The sequence below is a fragment of the Perca fluviatilis genome, chromosome 5 (assembly GCF_010015445.1).
Source record: "Perca fluviatilis chromosome 5, GENO_Pfluv_1.0, whole genome shotgun sequence".
NCBI classification, from domain to species: Eukaryota; Metazoa; Chordata; class Actinopteri; order Perciformes; family Percidae; genus Perca; species Perca fluviatilis.
The window spans coordinates 28,990,640-29,016,311 of NC_053116.1; the positions used below are offsets into that span (position 1 = coordinate 28,990,640).

General features: G+C 39.5%; 1 protein-coding gene across 2 annotated transcripts in view; it reads right to left on the reverse strand.

Moving 5' to 3' along the window:
• The window catches only part of ajap1 (adherens junctions associated protein 1), a 58,036-nt gene that overhangs the window by 19,354 nt on the left and 13,010 nt on the right, over positions 1-25,672 (reverse strand). For both annotated transcript variants that reach the window (XM_039801884.1, XM_039801885.1), the window contains exon 2: positions 9,909-10,672. In XM_039801884.1, coding sequence (XP_039657818.1) covers positions 9,909-10,672 — 764 coding nt within the window. The remainder of the gene's footprint in view (positions 1-9,908; positions 10,673-25,672) is intronic.

Genomic DNA, 25,672 nt, shown 5'->3' on the forward strand with positions numbered 1-25,672 from the left:
ATTGCAAAGAGCCATTTAGGGCTAATGGTGCCTAAACCCACGCAGTGTTGGCTTAAAAGCTCCAGAAAAATGTAGGAAAGACCCCTTATTTGCTCACAGAGTAGCAGCTTACAGAGGTTGAACCATCTCACTCCTACACACCACGAAGCACATTTGTACAGGCATATTCAACACACGCTGATACGCTGCATGACCCTTCTGAGATCTCTCCTACAACCAGGCACCTGAGCAGGACAGGTTGGGGGAAGACTTCCGTCAAAGCCAGTGTGCTGATAGTTAGAAATTGCCAATTAATGTTGGTGTCAAAGTGTCAATCTAAGCTGATTTCTACTGAATCGCCAAGCAATCTAAAACACTTATTGAAGAAGAGGGTGCTGAGAGAGGGACAGAGAGAAAGAGGAGGGGAAAGTTGAACAGGGCGAGATCAGAAACAATTACTCCTACATGCCTTTCCTCTCAGTGTCAAAGGCATCGCTGCATAATTCAGTCAGGCTGGATGGCAAATGCTAGAATGGCCAAAAAAAAGGGGTCCTCTAAGTATATTGATAGCATCCCTTACAGGAGGATACACTTGTCTTGTGTGGCTGCCTGTATTTTGAACAGTGGATAACACACAGTAGCTCATTCTGTTGACAACAGAAGAAATTAAAATGAGTGCAATTTCCAGGTGGGTGTAATATGAAATTGATACTAAGGCAGCTTCAATCAACCATCCTGAAATCTGTGTACTGTCAGTTCAAAGACGGGAGGTATTTGTCTACCAACAAAGCTTAGCTGAATTGTTTCTCAGGTGACTGGAGAGGAAAACATATCATGCACCTGCACTGTTTGGCTGGCTTTGAGTCCAATTCTATCATCCTCTCTCTCTTTCCAGTCAAGCAACACCATGTCGGTTTTCAACATAACTGAAAATCTCTCAAAAGCTTAAATAAATAAACTCAAATAGGTTTAAAAAAAACGGTCATATTAAAATTCTGCTCCATCCCTTCTGATTGACGGAAACAATTTCCTCCATCTAAAAAAGTGTCTCAGTCAACATCTGCACTCCTCTTCCTTCAGGCAGATGTGTCAAGCCATGAAGAAAGAGCTGAGCAGCGGGGAAACCGAAAGTGAAACAGCATCTGCTCAGTCTGGCCCCTTCATCTCCTCTTGGCTCAGTTTTCTGTAAGTCAGTCAAAGGGGGGTTTGACTCTGCACGCCTGTCACCAGGCATGAGCATTTAAGCCCAGATTTAACGCTCGAGAAAAAGGAGATTCATTTTTACCCACTTTATTGAGAGTCAATACAGAAAGTAATGGCAAATTTATTGGATTGCCATGGTAACCGTTGGGAGAAGTGGATTCTCTCTGTCTCTCTGTGTGTCTCTCACTGTTGAAGAGGATGTATTGTACGCCTCTACAGGTCTACCACAGGTCGAAATCATGTATTTTAATGTTCACTGAGCTTGCTTCTTTAAAAATAGATTCCTGGGACACTTAACATACATTTTACATCTGCTCACTTTGCTCTACAGTGGATATAAACTTACTTATTTACTCCATTTAACCTTCCATCCCCTCACAAACGTGATAATGTCATGTGAATTGTTACCAGATGTATATATTCATTTTAAATACCTGCTGGCTTATTTTTTATTTCTTTTTTTTACTTTAAACATCACTGAACGTGTCTGTTTTACGTGCACAGGACCAAACTGTAAGGGACACGTTGCTTACTCCACACAAGCCTGTAACATTTAACCTTGCGACTACCAGACCTCTAACAAGAGCTATGTTATCAGTTGTGGCTTTACTGACTGCAGTTTTAATCATCTCGTATTCATAATGGAGCTGACAGCTCCATCTGTGCAGAGTAGAGGGGGGGTCACAGTTACTAGCAGCACAATCACCGGGAACAATCAGTGAGCATCTGGAGGCACCACAGCTATACCCACCACCTCCTCCTCCTTCTCCTCCCACCTCCTGTATGATGGCCAGATAGCTGTGAGAGCAGGATCAACAGGAGGCATCCACTAAGTGCTACAGCATCCAGACAAACTCCTATCCAAAGTGACTGAGATATGCACTAGATTTATTCTGATGCTGAGAATGCACACTGGTGACACATTGTCTCAACACAGGAAATTACACATTACATTTAAGTTATTAACCACCAAGGCTACTACTATGACCAGGGCCTGCTGTGTTATTACCTCCGCCAAGAACATTATGTTTTTCGGTTCAGTCTGATTGTTTGTCAGCAGCATTATGGAAACTACTGGCCCAATTTGAATGGAACTTGGTGGAATTTCCCCAAAATGTCCACTTCTTGGACAATAAACTGTACTGCATTTTGACCCACTTTAGTTCCTCTATGTACATTTGATGGATGGCAATAAAGTATCTTATCTGCCTTGAATTATCTCCAGGCCTGAGCCTTCTGCTATGGTAAACAGAAAAAGGATGTGATACGCGTGGCGCGCATCTGCACTTGCTAAACAGCCAATAGGAACGCACTCTCTCAAATGACCTATGATTGGCCAAAGTCATCCATCACGTCTAGATTTTCTAAAGACTGAAACAAAGCCAAGGAGGAGTTGCAGAAGTGTATTTTTTTTCATACAACATGAATCTCAATATACTGGGAGATTATATTAGAATTTTTGCCCAACGATGCCAAAAATAAACTGCCTACCCAAGCTTTAACATTGTGAGATAGGGCATGGCCTTGGCGGAGGTCTGCGGCCTCCGAGTGCCCTTCTTGTTTAAACATGGTACAGTGCCTGATTTACAGCCACCAGAAAATTACAGCCACCTACAGTAGCTTCAACTAAGAACTATGTGCTGACAGTTGCATGAAAATAATGAAAAGGGAAATCAAACTAGTTAAATTAGACAGAAAGCGAGCAAAAGGTAGCCTTTTAACTGATTAGAATCAACATTAATGTCTTTGTCTTGGATAAAGGGTGTGACGTAAACTTGTTGGATTTTCCGCAATAACAAAGAGTTGTCCCTTTTGTTGTCCTGCACTCTCAATGCCAAACAGTGAGTGGGAGTAAAGACACATAGTCAATAAGTGCAAAACAGACAAGCTGTGGCGAGCTGTCATGTACTCTGTGTCATTGCATAGTTAGTTTCCAACCAAACCAAACTAACTGCCAAAATGTCGCACAAAAAAACTAATGAAACAAGCAAAGAGCTGATCCATTTGGATTAGGGATCGACCGATATGGATTTTTTTTAGTGCCAATACCGATTCTTTTTTCATCAGCCTTAGCCGATGACCAATACGGGCTGCCGATTTTCTTGAGCCGATATTTGGAGCCGATACTGCTTTTGCTCACTCAATTTACGTCATAAAAATGTAAACCCTGCCACACTGGATTTGTTTGTGGAATCTGCTCTTCCATTTCTTTAAAAATAATAAACAAAAACACAGATCAGTGTCACTCCTGCAATCATCTTACATTCATATCACCCAAATTATTTTTGCAATGTGCATCATATGGATGGGTGCAATGCATATGGTTAACTGTGCAAGGGTAAAAGGCTTTCATCAACATCTACAACGCAGCCTTGATGATGCATTGCTTGCTGACATATTATAAGACAAATATAATATACAAATATCGGCCCTATTTATTGGCCGGCCGATAAAATCGGTCTATCACTAATTTGGATATAAAGTCCATGGCTCATTTCTACTCTACACTGAATGATCGTTTGCACACATTAGATTAAATAGACAATGTTTCGATCCTTGCTGGACCTTCATCAGGCAATATACGTAGGTAAATAAAAAATTTGAAAATTTAAAAATATAATGTATTTTAAATAAGATGAATTCATTTAATTAATTCATCATACTTATATTTTGGGTTTCTACTACAAGATGTTTACATGCTTTAATGTTCAAAAAACATAATTTTTCTCATACTGTTCGTCTGAATATACCTGTATTCACCCTCCATTTTAGCACCTGTCTCTTTAAGACCCCCTCCTGAAAAAGCCCAGTCAGCTCTGATTGGTTAGGGTTTCCGGCTCTTCTGCATCTGCGTTCTTGGCGTCCCTGCACCGTCATTGCAGCCGGGGAATGACTGTAACGGCACTGTAACGGAACTTTCTACCTATATATAGGATAGTTTATAGGCACAGTTTCTGAATGGGGCTGTCTGCATTTCTCTATGGATTTAGCGTTTTAATACTTCCACAGCATTTATAAAGCACATTTACCTGCCTTATAATCAACACAGACATGATATTCCTAAAAAAACAATTTCTTAACTATTTTAATAATTTTTATAACACTTACTCATACTCATCAGAATGCTTGACAGTCAAGTCACATAGCAGATTGTCCTTGTAAATTGTGTCATTATGTTACCAGACAAAATATATTTTATTTGCACTGTAAAAGCAGTGTCAATGTCCAAATCTAAGGGCATAAAAAGCATCAAATCCCAGCAGAATTGATAAAAATGCCTGACTACAGGTACCAACAACACTACAACACACGTACTGTATTTGCTATCCAGGCCCTAGTTGGCATCAAAAACATGGTGATATTATGAATAAAATGAGTGAATGGTGAAATTCCTCTGCACAGTGGTAAAAACAAGTAATCTAATGAGGAGACTCAAAATGATCAGATTCTGCCTGTAAGTCCAAAGTATGTGTGTTTACTGTGGAATATCGGACCTAATGTGAGGAGACATTTCATTTAAGAAGGCAGGAAAGTTTGGCATCTTTTCCAGTGGGCTCTGAAGCTTGTCATATTTCTTTTCTGTCTTCATGGTGAAACAGATGCAACAGGCTGTCAAAGATGCATCATCACTTGATGTTTTCATGCTTACATTGGACCGAAGTAGAAACTGGAAAATTCAGAAGACTGATCACTATGTACAACACTTCTATGTGAGAAAGGCATTTTGAAATAATTTCCTCCCCTGCTCTCTACCTCGTTCCACAGACAACCACTTGCATCCAAGTTTGACAGTGATGTGCACACACCCACCCACACACAAACAGCATGAGATGATAACGGTCATCATGATACACACATCCCTTACGTGGCTGAGACAAAGTACTCTAATGGCTTGAATTTCTGCTGGTTGCCTACAGTATTCATGAGTCATAGTGAATTAGTTCATGCAGACCGTTTATTGCAGGGGTGAATGCGCATGTTGTAATCTCACAGTTTCTAAGAGCCTGACTAACAATTATGAGCTGCAGTGGCTCAGGCATTTTTGAAATTATAAATATTTTCTTTCTCCAAAAACTTATATCCTAATTTAGTTATTTAAGGAAACAGATATAGGTCATATGCAGTTAATGTAGCTGGTAATAAGAAAACATACCCCACATATACAGTAGGGTAAGCTCCATCTATTGCTGGGCAATATAGTCAAAATCTTCTATCCCGATATAGGTAATTTCATATCTCAATAGCGATATATTGCGATATTCAGTATATGTCTATATGAAATAACCAAATGGTAAAGCCAATTTTTCTTGACTAATGATAAGTTCTGAGTATTTTCTCATTTTATTTAGAATTTGAGTGAAAAATGAACATAACGTAAAGCATCGTGGAAATTACGTAACTATTGCAGTAACGCAGTTTGGCCGCTGTTTTTTTTGACATAATAGAAACGGTATAGAAAAATATATAGACATTTTTATATGATTTTGACAATCTTCGACTTGCCCAGTCCTAGCTCCGACCTCAGTATTCTGAACAGGGTAAGTAAATACAAAAAAAAATTAACCACTGGTCCAACTCAGTAAGAAATTTTAACTTTTCTTTTTTTTTTTATAACTTTTGCATTTTTATTATTTCTTTCACATTTTATAGAAAAAATATTTTACCGATCAAATGAAAAAAAATCTATAGTATATAAACATAGTAATTCTTGGTCAGATTACAATTAGCTGTGATGCAGGCTGGCTGGATGCGTTCCTCCCAGAAGTTTACTCTGAGCTGAGGTGTTGCTGTTTGAGAAACTGGATGAGAAAGACAGAGAGAAAAAGGGAGCGAGACACAGAGCAGCTTACATGTAGACTGATAACTCTGATTACTTGGACTAATCAAATAGTGAGGAATTACAAACAGTATTTAAAGAGCATGATTTTGATGATTTCCCCCTCACACTGGGCACAGATCAGCTGGGGTTCATGGAGTTGCAATGTTTGCACCGTGCCCCGCTTGTATTTGAACACTCATTTTGGAATGTATAAGCATTGCCATGAACAGAAGTAGATCTTACATCATTCACCTGAGATGGTTGTCACGGTTAAGTTGGCACAGTGAGTGTAAGCCTGGAGGACGACAAGACAAAACAATGGAAAGAAAGCCACGTACAGTAGCCACACAACAACAGCTGGGTGCCAAATGCACATAATTTATATCTCAACATACTGTATATTCAGGACTAAAGTTTGCATGCACGAAAGCAAACATACATAATGCATACACTTTCACAGAACCGGTAATGCATTTTTCAGTGTAATACATCTCAATTATAATGAAATTGTGTGCATGTGCACCAGCATAACTACTACTCTCAAAATAAGCCCTACAGTAAATGGAAGTTCACACACCAATCTTTGAATTTATTTGAGAACAGATCCAGAAAATCTCATTCAGCACTGCTGAAGCAGCACTGTGTCTTAAGCACTGACATATGACGTGCTGTAAGGCCGTAGTCTTGCTGAGCCAGAGGCAGCTATTTTATATTATGAATTTACTGGATAATTTGGATGACTATGTCAACTAATTTTCCCACTAAGAATTTGTGATAAATTAATGATATTTACATCACAATTGTATTATGCAGCTAACATGCTACGATGATAGCCAGAGGTCTAAAATAACATTTCACTTGCTATCTAATATCAAAAAAGCAAAAATGTGTGAAAAGTGTAAATGCAAACCGAGAAGCATTGGAGACAGATTGAAATCCTACTAATCAAACCGCAATGTAGCTGTGTTATAACGTTGGTGAGTACAATGTTATCTTAACCCATAAAAGTGCAAAATACAAATCTGTAAAAATGTAGACCTGAGTTGTAATAAACCCGAATTATCCTTTAAACAATGTAGGACAGAAAATGTAATAACTCTCTTTCCTTGTACCTTGTGTCTCTTTAATAAATAATAATGTGTATGTGTCCTCTTCCCTCGGTTGTTTTCAAAACCACGTACCTTAAATTATTCCATAAGGGAGATAGGTATTTTTGAATTGAACTGAATACATGACGTAATAAATCACGAGGTGAGTTAAATTGTTATGTGAGCTCTGATTATCACCTTGCTCTGATTAAGATCTAATGTTTGAGTTTTTCCTATCTAAGTCTGCATTAATCAGACTTTGAATGTAATCCATAAACATCTTCAAAGACAAAGCAGGAAGAATAAGAGCAAGAGACAAAGTGAAGCACCTCACCTTCGCTAATAGGTTTCATTTCATCAGCAATCCAGTGCTGTGCTGTCGGTGTGGTAATTATGTCTTGCCTTGGGGCCAATATGAGGCAGTTAACGTGTTGTGAAGGCAAACGGAAAGTTTTCCGCAGCATTTAAGCACCCGGGCTTTGCTTTGAAAAGTGATTCAATTCACCTGCTCTGATGAGACACAGTCTGCTTATTAATAAAATAATGTGCACCCAGTCGGAGAAGGCAAACCTTTTTTTTCCTCATCAGCTTTTAGTTAACAGTGGTGACTGATTTCCTCCAGGATACAATATCAAGCCATCATCTGGAATCACTGGTGGTCTCACACTCACCTCCCAATCAAGAGAAAATTAAGAGCTCACAACATCACTGACAAGACAATTACACACTGCCAATTCATTTTTACATTCACTATAAACACCTCAGTCACAATAATACAACATATATTTATACCACTAACATTAAAACCTACTGTTACGGTAATTTTTGTTCCTGCATAAGTTTCTCTTTTTTCTTTTACATGAATAGTACTGAGAAGCTACAATAATATCAGCTATGAAATCCAGGTTTGCTTGTGGCCCCAGTATCGGAATACTGGTATAATAACACAGTTTAAAGTTTAATTGTATGCATGTAGGACCACCAAAAGCACAGCTTGGCAGGCCCTATGGACACAACTTAGCTTCCATCAAAACTATAACGTTTGATAAGGTCATCTCAGTACAGCTTAAAAAAAAACTAAACATATTCACCATATTTCTCCAAACAGCATAACTCAAGTGTTTGAAGTGACATAATTGAAATAGAGAAAATTCCTTAAACAGCACAGATGCCTTGTAAATTTATTTTGACTTTATAATTGAGCTGAAATACATATTTTGTTATTTTTCACAGTGAAGGCTGTTTTCTATCAGCAGGACTTCTGTTGTACAACCATTTCCAAATTCCTCTGTGTTTTAAGACATTTTTCACTGTAATTAAGTAGGAAGTGGCCAAGGACTTTTGATCACCCTTACTGTTAGCTGGCTAATTTCATGATGTGTATATTAATGCACCAAATGGGAAAGCTTCAATTAGCATAGTGATTGCTTCATAAGTTGTTAAACATGACTTATGTTTTATGACTACCTATAAGGACCATTTGAAAAGCCATGTTCCTCATGGACTTAATGACATGGTAAATCTAATATGCCTGGCTGGGAGGTTTGTGGGTTCACAGTACAGAGGGATTGTCCATAAAACTCACATATGCTCAGGTTCAATATTTCAGGCATGAGGGCCATGGTATGGTCAAGGACATAGTCTGTGAATCAGGTGCTATTTTCCCAAGCTGCAAATATTATATTAATGAAAAATAGATTATTACTCTGGATAATTAGTCATGCTCTACAGTGAAAAGGTAAAAAGACTTTGCAATACTGTTAGGGAAAACAGGTAGGAGAAAACTTCACATTGTTATTTTTTTATATTTGATTTATTCTTAACAATGTACCCCCATTTTTTCTCATTTCATGATGTGGCCAGATGCTTTTTTTCACCAGCCAGCAATTGATTTTTCATATGAAGGCACCCCCAACAATAAAATATAAATTTATAGTGCAATGGTAAGAAAGTTATCCCACACCAGGTCCCATATGTGAACACATGCCAACTGTTTTTGTTGAAATATATAACCAAGCTAGAGGTACCAGTACAGACAATCAAACCTTGGGTCTTTTTGGGGGTGAGAAGTTTGACCAGTGTGCCCTTTAAACTGATATTAGTTTGATTAAGTTTCCTCTATTGACTTTTCTGAAGTGCTCTGAACTTTTCTGTTTCAGTTGTTTTGATTTGAGCTTATCATAGTGTTTGTACATTGGTGTACATAGATAAAAGGTCACTTTGCTGACATTTTTAGGTATATTTATATAGATTTTTGAAGTGTCAATGTAGCTTTATATACCTCATCACATGACAATAAAATGTGTATTTATTTAATGTGTTTTATTGGGATGTCTTGTCTTGATGCAGCAATTTCCCTTAACTCCAAGACAATTTTCTCCCGTGGTAGACAATAAAGTAACCTTAACCTTAACAAACTGAAGTCATATGAACTTTGCAGAGCAGAAGCCGATTTATCTGGATACCGTACACTTGAGACACTGCCCTAAATCCATAGTGTTAATTTCTGTGGCGTGGAGGTTTCATATTTGTTTTCAGTTCTGATTTCATGACTTTGTTAATCGTCTCCAGTTAAGGGTGAACTGAGCTATTGTTTTGTTAAAATGACAACATGCAGAGCAAAACCAAAAGCGCAGGTATGGACACTGCTGGCTTTGAGGGAACATCTTCACAGCACTGTATCTATTTTGTGTTAAAGACATGGGGTGTGTCCGTAAAGTGATGAAACAAAGGCAACTCAAGCAATGTTTTCTTAAGCTTACTCACTCCTACTAACCATGAAATTCACACTAGATGATTAGCTGTTTTATGCGTATTACCTGGTGTTTCCCCATATGGCTTTGGTGGTTTGACAGTCTCCCCGAAACCGCCAGTGGCCTTGGTGGTGCTTAGCCTCTTGGGCTCTGGTGTGGTCACCACAGTGAACGTCCTTTGGGAGAGCCCGGTAGTAGTGCTAGTAGTTGTGGCCACTGTGGTAGTTGAGACCTTGGTGGACAGCGTTATGTTGGGCTCCGGTTTGCCGTCGTCGTCTATGCTATCTGTCCCTGTGGGTCCCCAGTCGATAAATCCGGCCACTGTGGTAGTCCGGCCCTCCTGAGACTTGTCATAGCTGTCCCATTTGAGCTGCCTTCTGGCTCTAAGTAATAACCTCACTGAGTCTCCTCTGCTCCCTCTGGATAAAGCTGCTGGAGCTTCCGCTATTACAGCTAAAGGATCACCTGTCTCAATTTGAGAGTAACTCAACCGGCACTCCTTACACGCTGCTTGTCCCTTATGTGCTGGCTTCCGATGTTTTTGACCCTTGACTTTTGGCCATATCCCTGCCCTGTTGTCTTGTGGTGGAAGGATAGGGTTGAGGAGGCGGCGGGCCAACGGGCTCACTGTTCTCCAGTGAAGCTTGTTGGGCATGTCCCAGAGCGGCTGCCAGCGAGGTCGAGAGCGAGGCACCGATTTAGGCGTGAGTTTGACCCCCATACCCTGATTGAGGGGGCTGCACACAGAGAAGTCCAGGGTGAGGTGGGTCATGGCCAGCAGGAGCCACACCCGGTGCCCCACACAGCTGCCTGGCCTCAAAGCAGACGGACTGCAGAGAAGGGAGAAAGTAAATGAGAGAAAACGTTTTAGATTCAAACACAGTTCACTATATGTTCAAACCATACGAATCAGGTACCCTCCGTCTCCCACCTTCAAGCTAATGACCTGTTGTTAAGATTCACATCTGTATTCACCCTCCAACTGCACTCCTGGCAAAGTTCTACTCCACAACTTCTTAAACTCCTACTAAATTAAGCTTCGGTAATAATTACCTTTGCAGAGCACCTCTTGAATTGCAGTCTAAAGGTCAGACACCAAGTAAATGTTGTAAAACGTGAAAGATTATGGATTCAAAATCTGCACTCAACTGTCAAAAGCAGTGAGGACTTATCCTTGATGTTACAGATTCATATCAATCCAGGGATGATTAGACCGACACACAAGGTCAGGCCTGGTTTAGCTGATCTTCATATTCTGCATTATCTCCCTCAGACACAAAGTCATCTGATTCCCAAAGGGCAATTTGATTATGCAGTGCAATGATGGGGAAGGTAACACACAATGCCAGCAGAAGACACAGCATAACAAGTATATTGCAGAAATCTTAACGTATACAGCTACCGCATTAATGTATTCAAAACCAATGTATGTCCAAAAATGTCCTTTGTTACTATATAAACCTCCCTTCTGCTCATCAACAAGATGGCAAGGTGATGGATAGGCTGGCTGTTTAGGACAGGACCCTGCAGTGGACTGATTTTACAGACAACCTTCAGTGGCCCCTGGGACAAAGCTACACATTGATTCCTAAGGGAGAAACCTCATTATGGGCTATCTTTCATCTCTGCTGTCCTTGGCCAATTTAAGCCCACACGGACGACTCATTTTGAAAGCAACACAGAGGTGATGATAGATGGAAAAGTGTGAATGGGTTCATCGACTGTCTGAGGCGACACAAAGATGTCCGTCGTTCATGTTATCACCAAGTTATGTTTTTACAAGTCTCTAAGTATTGTATAGCTATACTGTAGTGACATTTGACAAGACAAACTGGGCTTCTGTTGGTAAAGTGGTTAAATTACAATTCTTAAGTCATAAGTGATTCTTCTCACACGCAAATCTACAATAGTGTGTTCAAATGTAAATGTAAATGTTCAGTAACAGGGCAAAGACAGTAGAGTTTTCACTAAACCCAGTGAAAGTACACACCAAGTGATTTGATGGATTTTGACTGCTCTTTTGTAGATTTTAAATATTGTTGGATGTCAATTTTTATCAGAAATTCAATCTGTCAGACTCTAAAACTAGGCGTGTTCTTGTTCTCTGTGCTTGCACGAAATGATAAAAAAATTTTTTGGATGTGATGTATGAAAAAGGACACAGGTAAGGCTGTGTTGGAAAATGCAACAGCCTGACAGTGATGTTAGTTTTTCAAGTAAAGCGGCAGATTCTAGTTCGACAACAGAGTTTAGGATTACGATTTGTGGGTTGCATTTGAATTAATTTGAACAAATTATATATTCATGTTTCCCACAGGTTGAGAATTTACTTGTGGTGGTGGGTGGCGCAGGATGTGATGGCATGGCGGGTGATGGCTGGGTTCCTAGTTATAAACTTGTCAAACAAAGGTTTATTAACTATTTATTCAAAAACAATTACTACATAACATTAACAGATAACAAATTAACCTTAAAACCATATGATCCATACAGAAATGTACATGTTATCATAAATATCAACACTGTGCATGTCTCCTCCTAACTCCTGTTAAATCATATTAGACTAAGGCTATCCAAAGTTAATTTTTGTTTATTATGTTTGTTAGATCATTGTTCATTTTTGAAAGTGTTAGGATCTTAATGAACACTCAGTTTTGTACTTGTTTTGTGTTCTTGTTGCACTCATTACATCTCATCTAAACAAATTTTTGTCATTCAAACAACTCTGGATTGTAGTTTAAAACTTTTATAATAACAGCCAACATAATAAAATGTAGGGTTTTATTCAGACTCGGATCCATGAATACAGTTAATGGGTACGGGCATGGAGACAGAGACCAGAAACAGTCTCAGTTAGCACCGGCTAGCGGTGAGCATGTTGAATGAATGGTGCGCTCATCCATGTGGCTAACTTTAAATTCAGGCATGATTAAGTATACTAATATAAAATAACATTAGTACTTTAGACTAAAAATTAAAGTGATGTTTAGTCAACATGTTTTATAGACACACTGACTACAAGTATGAGTCATTCTGAACAATGTTTTTATTACTCACCCCACCTTCCATTTGACTTGTGAAGACCAAGCAAACCACTAACTGATAAATCATTTAGAATGCCATTTTAATTGAGCCATAAATGGTGACGGATCTGGTCATTAAAGAGCAGTGACAAGGTCAGTGTATTATTGACAGTTAGAAATATGGACAATAATAATAATGTCGTGCAAGTGTTTTGGCTGTGACCTCAGACTGAGATCCTGGCACTTCCCCAATCAACACACTCGAGGTGTTTCAAGTTTAACTCTCCGGGCCACATTTATACGATATCTGATAAGTAAAGTGGTGTTAATGATCATAAATATGAATATATGATATGGAGCAGGGTGAAAAGAAGAGCTGTAAAATGTATAATGGCCATGTTTGTTAAGCACCTTACTTTTAACCGTGCTGGGCTCAAACACGGCCATAACAATGAGAAGATTTAAAAACAGTTTTGTCCCAGGAGCAATCACTCTGTTAAACAAACTGTAGAATTACTTGCACATAACGCACAAGCACTTTGGTCATGTACTAGCTGTAGAATTTCTGCATATAACTGCATAAGTCAATGTGGTCATGTACTGTTTTATATGTTTTAATGTTTTTGTGTGTTGCATGTTATGTGGTGGTCTACAACGTTTTAAGGATGTCCTGCCTCTTAGACTGTAAACCTTGTTTACCTATGGGTACCAATAAAGTAACCTGAACCTGAACCTGAGCAAAGAGTAGCCTGGAAGAGCAGCTATGGCAACAGAAGTTATCTGACCAAAAAGAAAACCCATAATAATACAGAACTGAGGTGAATCCTATGGTGTAAGGTAGTTGAGTTGATTATATGGTTTGTACAAGATGGCCGAGTCTGTTCTGTTGAAGTATCAACAGAAGTGGAGCTACTTTAGTAGCAAACTGCTGAATGAAGACCACAGATCACTGAAAGGGAAATCAAGCTGGGTACTGATTTTCTAGAAAATGGGTACATTTTCTTATAAGAAATATTTATCATTACTACTGAATACATTAGGTGTAACACTGTAATGAGCTAACTCATCAGAGAAATGAGCTTTGATGCTAAAGGATTCATAAATAAAAAAGGTAAATATTCATGTTTTTCCCCAACGGTAAGCAGTATTATAAATTGTTAGTTATGGTAGTTTTTACGGCTGCACCAACATCATCTTTAGGATCACAATCAATCAAGGCCAACTTTCTTAAGTAGCTATTAAAACTAAGGAACATAAAACAAAATATCCTGTTCAGGCTGCTTGCTAGAAGCTTGATCCTAATATTGTTTGTGAACTTATAGATAGCAGTTCTTTATATGAATGGTCAAATTGATGGTGTTGAAGATTTTGACACAGCGTCCTCCTCGCATTAATTCAACCTTGGTCATACCTGTGAAAAACGTCCAGACCGCGGACATTGCTTAGTCTTCACTTCAGCATGTAAATCCTGTGCTGCATTACTGCATCACTCCACGTGGCCAAAAAACACAAATAAAAACACACACACACACCAGCACTGCCCTGACAGACACAACGGCAGCTAGTCGGAAATGATCATCGATTGTTGACATCGGGCCAGTTTTGCTCATCCGACCGATGCCGATATATGAAAAAAAAAAACATCGGCCGATATCGATGTGATTGACCAATTATCGTGCATCCCTACTCTTAATTGGTAGGAGGAGGAGGTCACACACTCAGGTCCCACTGAGAAACAGTAAACAGTATTTTATAATGACTATTATGAAGCGACGGAACCACATAAAATCAACAGTTTTTATCTGTCAGCCTATTTTCTTAGCCTGTCTGATCAATATTAAAAAATTTGAAGCTTAACCCTATTTTATATACATAAACTATTTTCTTTTTTAATCATTATCAACAATGATGCATTTAACCAGTCTACATAGTAAAGTCTTGGTACTTAAATGTTCAAAGTTATAAATGCAATTGATAATAATTCCAGCAAGAACACATGCTACAGATAAAATGGGACTGTAAAATATTTTTTTGTAAGACCAGTAGTTGCATCATTTAAGAGCTAGACTCTAATATTCTTTGACATCCCACATAATGAAAATATAATTTGGAAATATACTGCACAGATGGCAGATAAAGTGCAGTATTCACAGCGCAAACATACCAGATTGCTTTCTGGTGGGAATGTGTGTCTGGTGTCCTATTTCATAAGCACATGCTCCATCATGCCATCATTACTAACTTCAGTATATAGTAGTTAAGCCTCAACAATATGGCAGGAAATCCCTTTAGTGAAGATTGTGACATCTCCAGATTCTGAGCATGTACTGTCCCCGCCTCCCATTTCTATCCTCACAAAGCATTGTGATTGTACATGGAGTAGCAGCGGGGCACACAGGCAGATGGATTTTCATTGAAAAACCACATTTAGCTGAAAAATTGAAAAAAAACTGGTACATTGGTGGAGGAGGGCACATTCCTCTGCAAGTTTATTGATGGAATGGGGGAAAGTTAAAGTTGACTGTAAGCTACTTTATATGCATTATTCGGGCAGTATTCATTGACCCAAAAGGCTACTAAAGTCCTGGATTTCAGTATGCCAAGTCCATTCTAGAGCCAGACATACAGGGAATGAAATTACTTTGTGAAGTTATGGAGCAAACAGTTAATTAGCGTGTCTGTTGACCTGGAGGACTCAGGTTTGAAGGTCAACAGAAGACTTGCTGGAATGATGATTTTAACCAAGACTTGACATACCGCAGATGAAAGAGGCAACCTGGGCTTCTGCTCACAGACACAACAGGCAAAACAAAATCCCTGTGCATTACACGTACACACACTCCTGGAGCCTCTACCATCAAAATATACACAGACAATATTGTTTGTATAAGCCATGCTTGTTGTTATCTCTCATTGTTTTCCGTGTATCGATCTATCCATGGACCATGATGCCTACCATATGTTAAATTATACATTTGGAAATTATAGCCAGAGCTGAGAGAAACACTGTGTGTGTGTGTGTGTGTGTGTGTGTGTGTGTGTGTGTGTGTGTGTGTGTGTGTGTGTGTGTGTGTGTGTGTGTGTGTGTGTATGGGTGTGTGTGTGTGTGTGTGTGTGTGTGCGTACGTGCATGTGTGATCCCTGAACCTCGGCTGTCCTTCATCAACCTCAAGCAATGTAGAATTTCAACAGAAAGCAAGTGATGTAACAGTGTGTGTGAGATGTGATATTTCAGAGCAATATATTTGGATTATGCTTCTCAGCCCAAATACGAAAAAGCGCTGGAGGAGGGTTCACCAAGCTTCACTTCTCACTCTCTCCTCTTTGCCAGTTTAAGCTGTACTATATTGAGTAAATCTACTTCGAACTTATTCTGCAGCTTCCTAAATGCCACTGTCACGGGGGTTAGGATTAGGTCCTGACAGGAACTCCAAATTAAACACATGATCTTCATGCTTCAGAACCACGGTCTGCAGAGCATAATTAGGGCCTGTTTTATGAAATCATAATTGGCATATGACTCAAGCTCTGATTTCTACAACTAAATTGCATTTGAGAGTTAGTCATGGATAAAAAATAACATGCCTTTGGCCAAAAAGGCTGTCCAAAAAGTGCAGAGTTTGCACATAAAAAAAAAATGAAATCAAAATAAGGTTTACAAAGTAGAACTGAAAACTTTGCCAGCAGAGTTAAAGCACACGCCGTCTGTCTCACTAATGCCAGAACCAAAGTGAACATTTGTATGATTTCCTGTCACTTTCCTCCACTTTGGTTTAAAACCCACGCTGCACTCCTGTACGAACAGGGAAAACATTAGACTGAGTAATCCATTGCACACAATACTTAATACAATTTACCTGCCCTTGAAACTAGAAAGCTCCAACATAATGCCATCAAAAGACCAAATTGAATGAAGAGTAGCCTTTGAAGTCTGTGAAAGATTCACAGCATAATCCTGAATCAAATGCTTGAGCAAAGGGGTGAGAGCGGTTAATAAAAAAAGGTCATTCACATGGACGGTTATGCCGTGAAAATACAGGTTGCTTTGCATAGCAGGGCGTTGTCTAGTCCTATATGTCAGGTTCTTGACATATGAAGTGCTTTACTGTGGTTTGCACTGTTTCATGATTTCCAACCTATTGTTTTTCACTCTTTCATGATCTGTGAATTGAGCTATAGCACATTTGAGGGTTCTCATTAGCACAATGACTAAGGCACTCTAGATGAAGTAATTGCATTTCGTTCTCTCTGCTCCATACAGTATGTAGCATCAGCTGAAGGGTTTCATATAGAGATGTTGAAACTGATTTAAATGTACCTAAGTGGCAGCCACATGCTGTCTATACTCTGCAGTTGGAGGATGGCTGGGTCAAGGCAAAGTGAAGTTATAGATCATTGAGATACAACACAGATACTCTGCATCACCAACATTGAAAATGCCAAGATGAGCATGGATTTCTTCAGGGTATAATATCAGGTCAAGAGCTACAAACTGCTATTAAAGTCCCATGATGACCCAAGCCTTTTACATCATCTTACTCATAGTTCACTTATAGTTCACAGTCAGCACTGTTTTCTGTATATCTCTTAATACTAATACAACTGTACCATCTGTTTTTTTTTTAAGTCCATAGCATTACTCGTATCATGTGTATGTATGAAGTCAGCAGCGATGATATGATGCAATGTAACCTTTACATGTGCAAGTGCTAATTTAAGCAGAGTCATGCATGTAGAGGCATACACTTGATAGACTTTTATCCGGTTGCACAAAAACACACAAACTGAATGATAAACACCAATGTAGTTATGCAACAACAAACCTTTTTCAGAGATGACATATGGTTAGCATGTCGTATAGATCGTGACCCCTGTCGCTATTCTAAAATGGTCTTCGGCGTCAGACAGTGTTGTAGTACTCGAGATTGGCTTTGGTCCCAAGACCACTTTTTGAAGGTCTCAGTCTTGTCTCGGAATCAATCACATCTTTACTCGGCCTTGTCTTGGTCTCGGATAAAGAATATTCTGGATTTTTTTTCAAGACCACAACTGCAGGGATATCACTAAAATTCCTGTGTATCGTCTGATTTGTGTGTTCACATCATTACTGGGAATGGATGTAAAACTTCCTGCTTCAAATGCAACCAATAACTTCACTCATTTCTAGTTTGAAATGTGTTACTGTTAACCCACATTCCCCGTTACTGTTAACCTCCGTACCTAACACGCACTCCCAAAGTGAATGTACTGTAGTGTTTCAGGGATCTAGTTTCAGTTGTTTGGTCTGGTCTTGCCCTGCCCTGGTCTGGTCTTGTCTCATTCTCAAGCCCTCAAAGTCTTGGTCTTGTCTCAGTCTCGATACACTCCTCTCTCTTGGTAATGACTTGGTCTCGGTTTAGGTGGTCTTGAATACAACACTGGCGTCGGATGTTAATAGCTTATTCTATTCCAGCTGTCCACTGACTCCCAGACAATGTTAAGACCAGGTTTGTGACCAAGAAAAGCTACTGGGCAGGGATGGACTGGGGCTAAAAAACAGCCCTGGACTTTCTCCCAAATAGGCCCATCATCCGGCCATTCGCCCGTAGCCGTGCGCGACAGACACTAGCCAGGAAGATACTATGCCACAATATTGTAGCCTATCAGACATGGTATTCACAGCAAGTAACATCTCAAAACCAATGATGAGAATTGGGGTTGTGTTTATTCATGAAGCCTCAGCCTTCAAATAAAAACAAAAAATGTACAATGCCATTACATATGCATTGAAAATAAAATACAAATAATGAAATGTCACTGGCTACAGAAACCGCAAATTACACAAACTTGTAATTATAAAACAGTACAGAGTATTACTGACAACACTTTCAGAGATAAAGTAGGCTACTTGCTGTACCTGAACATGGGGATTAGATATACTGTGTTAGTTACTATATACTATAACTATTCAAATATAAATGTATATAACATGTGTTGCTTTGTGTTAAAGAATTATCATTGAATAACCTATTTAATATTTTCTCAATGTCATATTACACTTTTGATTCATATTAAGGCTGTGAAATGATGAAAATGACTAGGCCCTATCAATTTTGTCTGTGAAGCTTTCACAACCAACCACCAGGTCTTTGCCAGTTCTACAATAGTAAACACAAATATGAAAGACAAGGAAAAACTGCACTCTGATGGAAGACAGACAGAAAGTGTAAGCTAGGATTTTTTGGTTAAACTTTTGGTTACATTTGGTGAATTATTTAGCCCCCTTCCCTGTTTGTTAGCACGTTTAGAGTGGTACCAATGCATTCTTGAGCTTTTCCCGTTTAATTTAATACCATAGTCTTCATCCTAGCACTACAACCTCTCATATACAACGGAGTGAAATCGCGGTCAACCCGAAATTAATTTCTAACGCGTTTAATGTTTCAAATCAACCTAACAGAAATTATGTTGAGCTGACTATGCAATTCGCTAAGATAGGGATAAAGGCAGCTTATAATGTTTCCTGCTCCTGGCACTTACCAGAATTGCTGATGTGAAATTAACTCACGTCTAATGATGTAGGCCGACTCTTCTTCTTCAGTTTTCTTTTTACACGTAGCATATAGGCCTAAGTGATTGTATTTGCGCCCCCTGCTGTTGGCTGTTAATATTGCTTTAATAGACTTTTTTTGTGCCAACGGCCGTTCTGGACTTTTCCAGAACACACAGACTGTCAGTCCGTCCCTGCTACTGGGGGGAACTCAGGGGATTATTTTGTCACACATATTTTCCAGCTTTTGTTATTATTAATGTTCTTAATGTATTTTGGTTAAAACATTGTTAGTGAATAGAGGAACCTGAGTAGAATATTGATTTGCAGTAGTAACTACGGATCAAATCAGCATTATCTAAATGGATGGTCTAATCAGAAAGTATGTCATTGACACGTTGTATCCAGTGACAGTCACCATTTTATCTCAATGACGAGGAAGCACATCACATAAGTAACGCTTGCAACACGTCAGGTACCTTGAAAATGGCGAGCAATGCCCAATGCTTGATGATTCTGCTCTTCCCCCAGAAAAGATCAAAGCAGTTGTGTGCTGTGTAGGCTATTATGTGCAGCGATTCTGCAAACCAAGTGCCAGTGGGGCATAGATAAGCAAAGAAACAAAGGGCAGGATATACAGTAGCCTCTGTGAATGAGGCCAACTTTAAAGGCTCTTCTGAAGCCTTTTTAAAATGCTTCACAGAGCCTCGATGTTTTAGTAATCATAAGAAGTCAAGCTTAACAAAAAGTGGCAAAACAGTACAGAATACATTAAAGTAGCACTGCACAAAGGGCTTATTAAAACACTCTAAATTTAGAGCCAAATTCCTTCCTTACAGTGTATATGAATTACTGTCCTGAGATTACAAGGGGCTAATGAAGGATTATCTGACTCTTTGAACTCATCCGTTAGACCCTGTCAAACAAAACTATTATCTCTGCAGCTAATCAAATATTGCACCTAATTATTGTGTTCTGCACTGTATCTCTGCTCCACTTCCTGTGTCATCATCACACTGTGATCACTTGTGCAAAGTAGGTCTTAATTAGAACTTCTTGGGAGTTTGCAGAAGTGAGGCCTCAGCAGATAGGCTTCCCACCTGAGGGAGGTGAAAAAGGCAATGGCTTCTTCAATCCCCTCGCCCTGCGCCCCCAGCCTGCCATCAATAGAAATTTTATCAGCACGGTCTCGACAGCCCTGCCACTGAGCACACTTCATTTTCTAGCAAACGCAGCCATTGAAAGGTGTCCTGTTGAAGGTGACTCCACCTCTGATGAAAAGCTGGGTGTGATGGCAGACGCTTCCTTCCAGGAAGGATTTAGACTGAATCAGTGGGTTGTTGTTTTTTTAACCTCTCAGTGGGGTTTTTCCTGCCTCGGGAAAGATGCTGCTATCAGCCTTGTGTTAACAATTTCAGTTTTTTTTATTCAGGTTAGCACTAGCAATTGATAGAGCATTAACACGCTGAACTATGGTATCCATGTCTTTCCCAAACACTTCTAAAAATGGCACTTGGAAGAAGAAGAAAAAGATTCACTGGGGAAAAGGTTCACCAGCTACAGTTTATGAAGTTCCAAGCTGCAGTGGGTTTTCTCTCGTGGGTCCAAACAGACACAGCAAGAGTTTAAAATAAGGTCTGCATCTCAAAAAATATTGTTTTCACTAAATTTACTTTTTTGGTTTTGTGTGGAAGACTAGTAAATGCATCAGCTTTCTTGAATTATTGTTATAAAGGATATTCAATAAATATAAATGTCTCTTAAACTTGAAACTTAGATTTTGCAGACGTTCGTTTGAGTTCAGTGGAGCAGACAGCGCCGCAGTCATGTAATCACGACTTCATTACGTTTCATAAAATTCTGAAGCAGCGGTGGCAAAATGTATATAACGGAAACACTGACGCTGTCCTAGTTGAGGTACTCTTTAGCGGTATGAATACAATTTTATATTTCAATTAATATGAGCACGTTAACAGTAACATTCACTAAATACTAATTTGTTACTTAATTTAATCCCAACAGGGGTGTTTTTAAGTCAAGTAATATATTTGGGAACAGAGAACCATTGTCAGTATGTTAGGATGAATCCTCTGATTCCCCCAAAATTTTCTGTACCTCATTCAGGGATAATTTATGCAAAATAAAAAATGTTAGAATTCGGTCTAGTTTCAGGAACAAAATATAAAGGAACTTCTCCACCTGTGATTCATGCTTTTGTGCTGAACTGCTGTATCATAACCACTTTCAGATGCGGAAGCCTCTGGGCTTAACCAAACACTTGAACTGAACAAAACAGAGTCTACTGCTGGTTTCAGCACAATAAGGATTACCTAGTTACTATGTTGACATTGGTAATAGTCTTTTTCTGCTTTAGATGTGGGTAACTGTGGCTTTCCTTTTTATATGAAATATACCAATTAAAATAAGATTCCTGCTCTCACACTAAACAGTTGTAGTTTATTTTATTATAGCAAAACATGAGGAAAATCTGAAACCAGTAACATGTCTCCATGCCATGCCATTTAAACACATTTTATAAAAGACGAAAAAGACTTCCTGGTCATGATCTAAGTAGGTTATCCATAACACGTTATTATGATTATCACAATGTTACAATTTCACATCTGGTTAGTATCAGTCAGTGGATACATGTTTCATATTTACCAAGCGGCTACACCATATACTGTATATGCACTATGGGGGAACATCTGAAAGAATATGATGTTCATCATTCCTTTGAAAGTGTCTGCACAATCAGATATGTTTCCAGTTGGAAAACGTCCTTTTGGCATTCAGTGCCTGTGTTGATCATTGTATTAGAAGTTAATCATAGCCAAGTTGTCTGAAAAACATGACACTGTCATGGCTTTCCTCAAAAGCCTCCAGGGGATGTGTGGGTTGGTTAAGTCTTTCTTTAAAATCATACCTTTTGATGCATACTATTTAGTAAATCCAGTAGCTGTGTTGCTACATTAAACAACTTTAAAGGATTATGGATTGAGAATACACTAAAGACAGTGGGATGCTGGTTGTGAACTTATACAATGTGTTTCCATTCATTCCACCTTCCCTGATTCTGCCAGCCCTGAGCACAGCCCGTTCACACTGGGGAGAAGACTCTTAAAATAGAGACTGGGGGGGAAGATATGCAGTATGCATTTGCATTACCCTAAGAGAGCGACAGAGATGGAGAAAGAAAAGAGAGAAAAGGGAAGGATCTATGTGGCAGTCTTAGCCCTCTGTGTGTGGGGGGGGGGTCTCTGATAACATCCAGGCCATAGAACAAGGATACTTCTCCTTTCAGATGACTCACTGTGAGGGCACGCACACAGGAGTGCAGATTGGACCCCACTGGCTTAAAGCAAGCTGCATTTGACTGCTTCATCAAACTACAACAATGCCACCTCGAATGTGTGTGTGTGTGTGTGTGTGTGTGTGTGTGTGTGTGTGTGTGTGTGTGTGTGTGTGTGTGTGTGTGTGTGTGTGTGTGTGTGTGTGTGTGTGTGCGCGCGCGAGCGCGAGCGAGAGGAGGGGATTATATACAGTATATACAGTATATATATCAGAGACCTGAAAGAAATTACTGGAATAAATTTCTGATGTCACATGTATGCAAAATCACATATAATAGAGAAATGGGTTGCGGACATCACCGCGGGGCCAGCCAGAGATCCAGTTCCAATACCATCTCATATTGGGTCTTTCTATGTGTTATAAACCATTGTTCAAATGGTTTTTTTTTACTGCTTATAAATGCTAAATAGGGGGACTTAAAGCAAAGTGTCACCCATTTATTTTTTCAGGCTTTCTGAAAAAGTCATGTACTTTCCACATTCTAACATAAAAGTATACAGTGTTTCCACATAATTAGATTCTTTTTGTGGTGGTAGCTGAATGGGGGGGTGCTAATAACGTGTTTGAAGAGTTGGGTCTTAATGATTCATAGCGTTGTGTTAAGAAAATAGATAGATTACGTTATAAAAGTTAACTCGAATGTATCAATTTTGGACAAATTGGAAATATGTGTGTTCATGATACTAGCCATTCGTAAACTCTGGACTGATTCCATTTAGGAATTCGACCAGCCATCTTCTCTGTGGGGAAAAGCTGACAACAACCCTTTCTCCCGCGCATTACCATGTTTCAATTCAGAGTGTGTACGGAGGGGAGGGGCTATTCAGAGAGGGGTCAGTTGTCAATGGGTTTGTGAGAAAAGAGAACTTGAGTGGGGCAAGGAGGAGCTGAACGAATCAATGCACTGCGTGCAGCTCTACAATGAAATAAGATTTAACACCCCAAAAAAACCAAGATGTAGCGGGGCCGCCACAAATTATTCAATGTATGGGAAACACAGAGCGAGGGGAGATTGTTCACTAGTTAAACGATTGCAGATTGCGGATGGCGTCAGCGCTTGCTATTAGAAGATGAAACCTTTGTGTGCGTCACAGGTGTTACAGGAGTTAAAGGTAGAGTCAGCGATTCTGGAGAAAGACTGATATTTAAACACAACACCCGAACAAATAATTATTTTTATACCAAGTTGGCAAGGTAATATATTTATGTTTCATTACTATCGTGGTGTAGCTCCATTCCTCGTGGGCCAGAATGTGGAAGAGGGAGAGCATCCAGAAGAGAGTTGGGGGGCTGAATACAACCAACCCGCCGCTAAAAATTACCAAATCATCTACTGTATATAATCAACTACAATGACCTTTGGCATTTAATTAAATGAAACATAAAGTTATCCTATCATCGTCACAGTATGGTTGCACCAAAAGTGATAAACATTGAATTATTTTCAAGCCCGATAGTTACACTTGTGTGTGTCACCATGACATTGTATTCTGTTCACCCAAACACTCTACACAATGGGATGGTGCTATCGTTTTTGTGCATCAGCAACTCAGACAGGTTTTACACAACCTGACATGATACTATTGCTGAGCCCAGGAAATAAGTGAACTCTCCATGTGTACAGTAAGTGCACCTCTCCGCTGTCCAGGGAGCACATCAATCTCCTGCTCCACAGATCATGGATTGGTCAGCCGAGACTGATGAATGTACCGTACATAAATGACATCACGCACTGTCACACTATGATAACACATCCAAGCTTTCAACAATAGAGGAGGGTTTATGCCATTTTAGCATCACTGTAAAATCACAAGTGCATGAAGCCTTAGGGAGCTGAAAAAATACTCCCTAAACTTAATCTCCCCAACGTTTAGTCTCTAAAAAACCTGAACGACAACGCTGACGCACAGTAAATAATGCATCACTCTCACTTATTGGAATGCCTCTAATATATTGGTAATTGCCTTGCTATCTTATAGAAAACATGCATTCACATCTTATGGAAATGACTCAGACCCCTCTGTGATTAGTGAAGGAAGAGTTTCTTTTTTTTTGCTGCAGCATATTGAGAAAAAGAGGACATGATAATAGTCCTGCTCTGCCCTTCCCAGTTCCATTAATTTCAGCATGTAGCTTTAAGAGAGTCTGACCCAGAATAATCACTGTTTTCAAGAGGAGGTCAGCAGAGATGTACTGTAAAGCTGAGACAGCCTCAAGTAGGGAAGCTCTAAACAATTGACCTAACTACTGCTCTCTTTGTAAAAGAGAAGCAGTACAAGCCGAGATACAACACAAAATCACAATACTAAGGTTATTTGTGATATATTACGTTTAAAGCGATACACTAGTTTACAGACAGACAGATATAAGGGGTTGTAATTCTTTATTGAAGAGCAAGAAAGTGAACATGTTTCATACATGCTTTGTCTGAGACAGGTTTCTCTTTTAAACCGCTTGCTTCTTATGAGTTTTGAGAGAGCAACTGACAGATACTTCTCTTTAAGAGAATAGCAGGGCCAGTGTGTGTGGGGAGTGTGTGGTAGAGCGAGTGAAGGAGTGATGGTGTTTAGCTTTGGAGCGAGTACTGACTCTAGAGTCCTAGTGACAGAAACAAAGTGTCTCCCCTGTGCTTTCTAGTGATCGACCGATTTATAGGCCGGCCGATATTTGCGTTTTTACTAGAGGTTGACCGATTAATCGGTAGGCCGATTAAGGCCGATTTTTTGGCTTTTTTTACATAATCGGCATCGGCCAATATCAAGCCGATTAATAGGCAGGCGCATCTGCGGGCAGCCTGGTGTTGTTGTTGTGGAACACGTGTTCGATGCACGCTGCCCCTAGAGTCAATTACCAGCAGAGTGAGCAGACCTCATCCAGTGCCTAAGGAAGGAGCTGTTCCTCGGAGAAAACGGTAAGGATTAAAT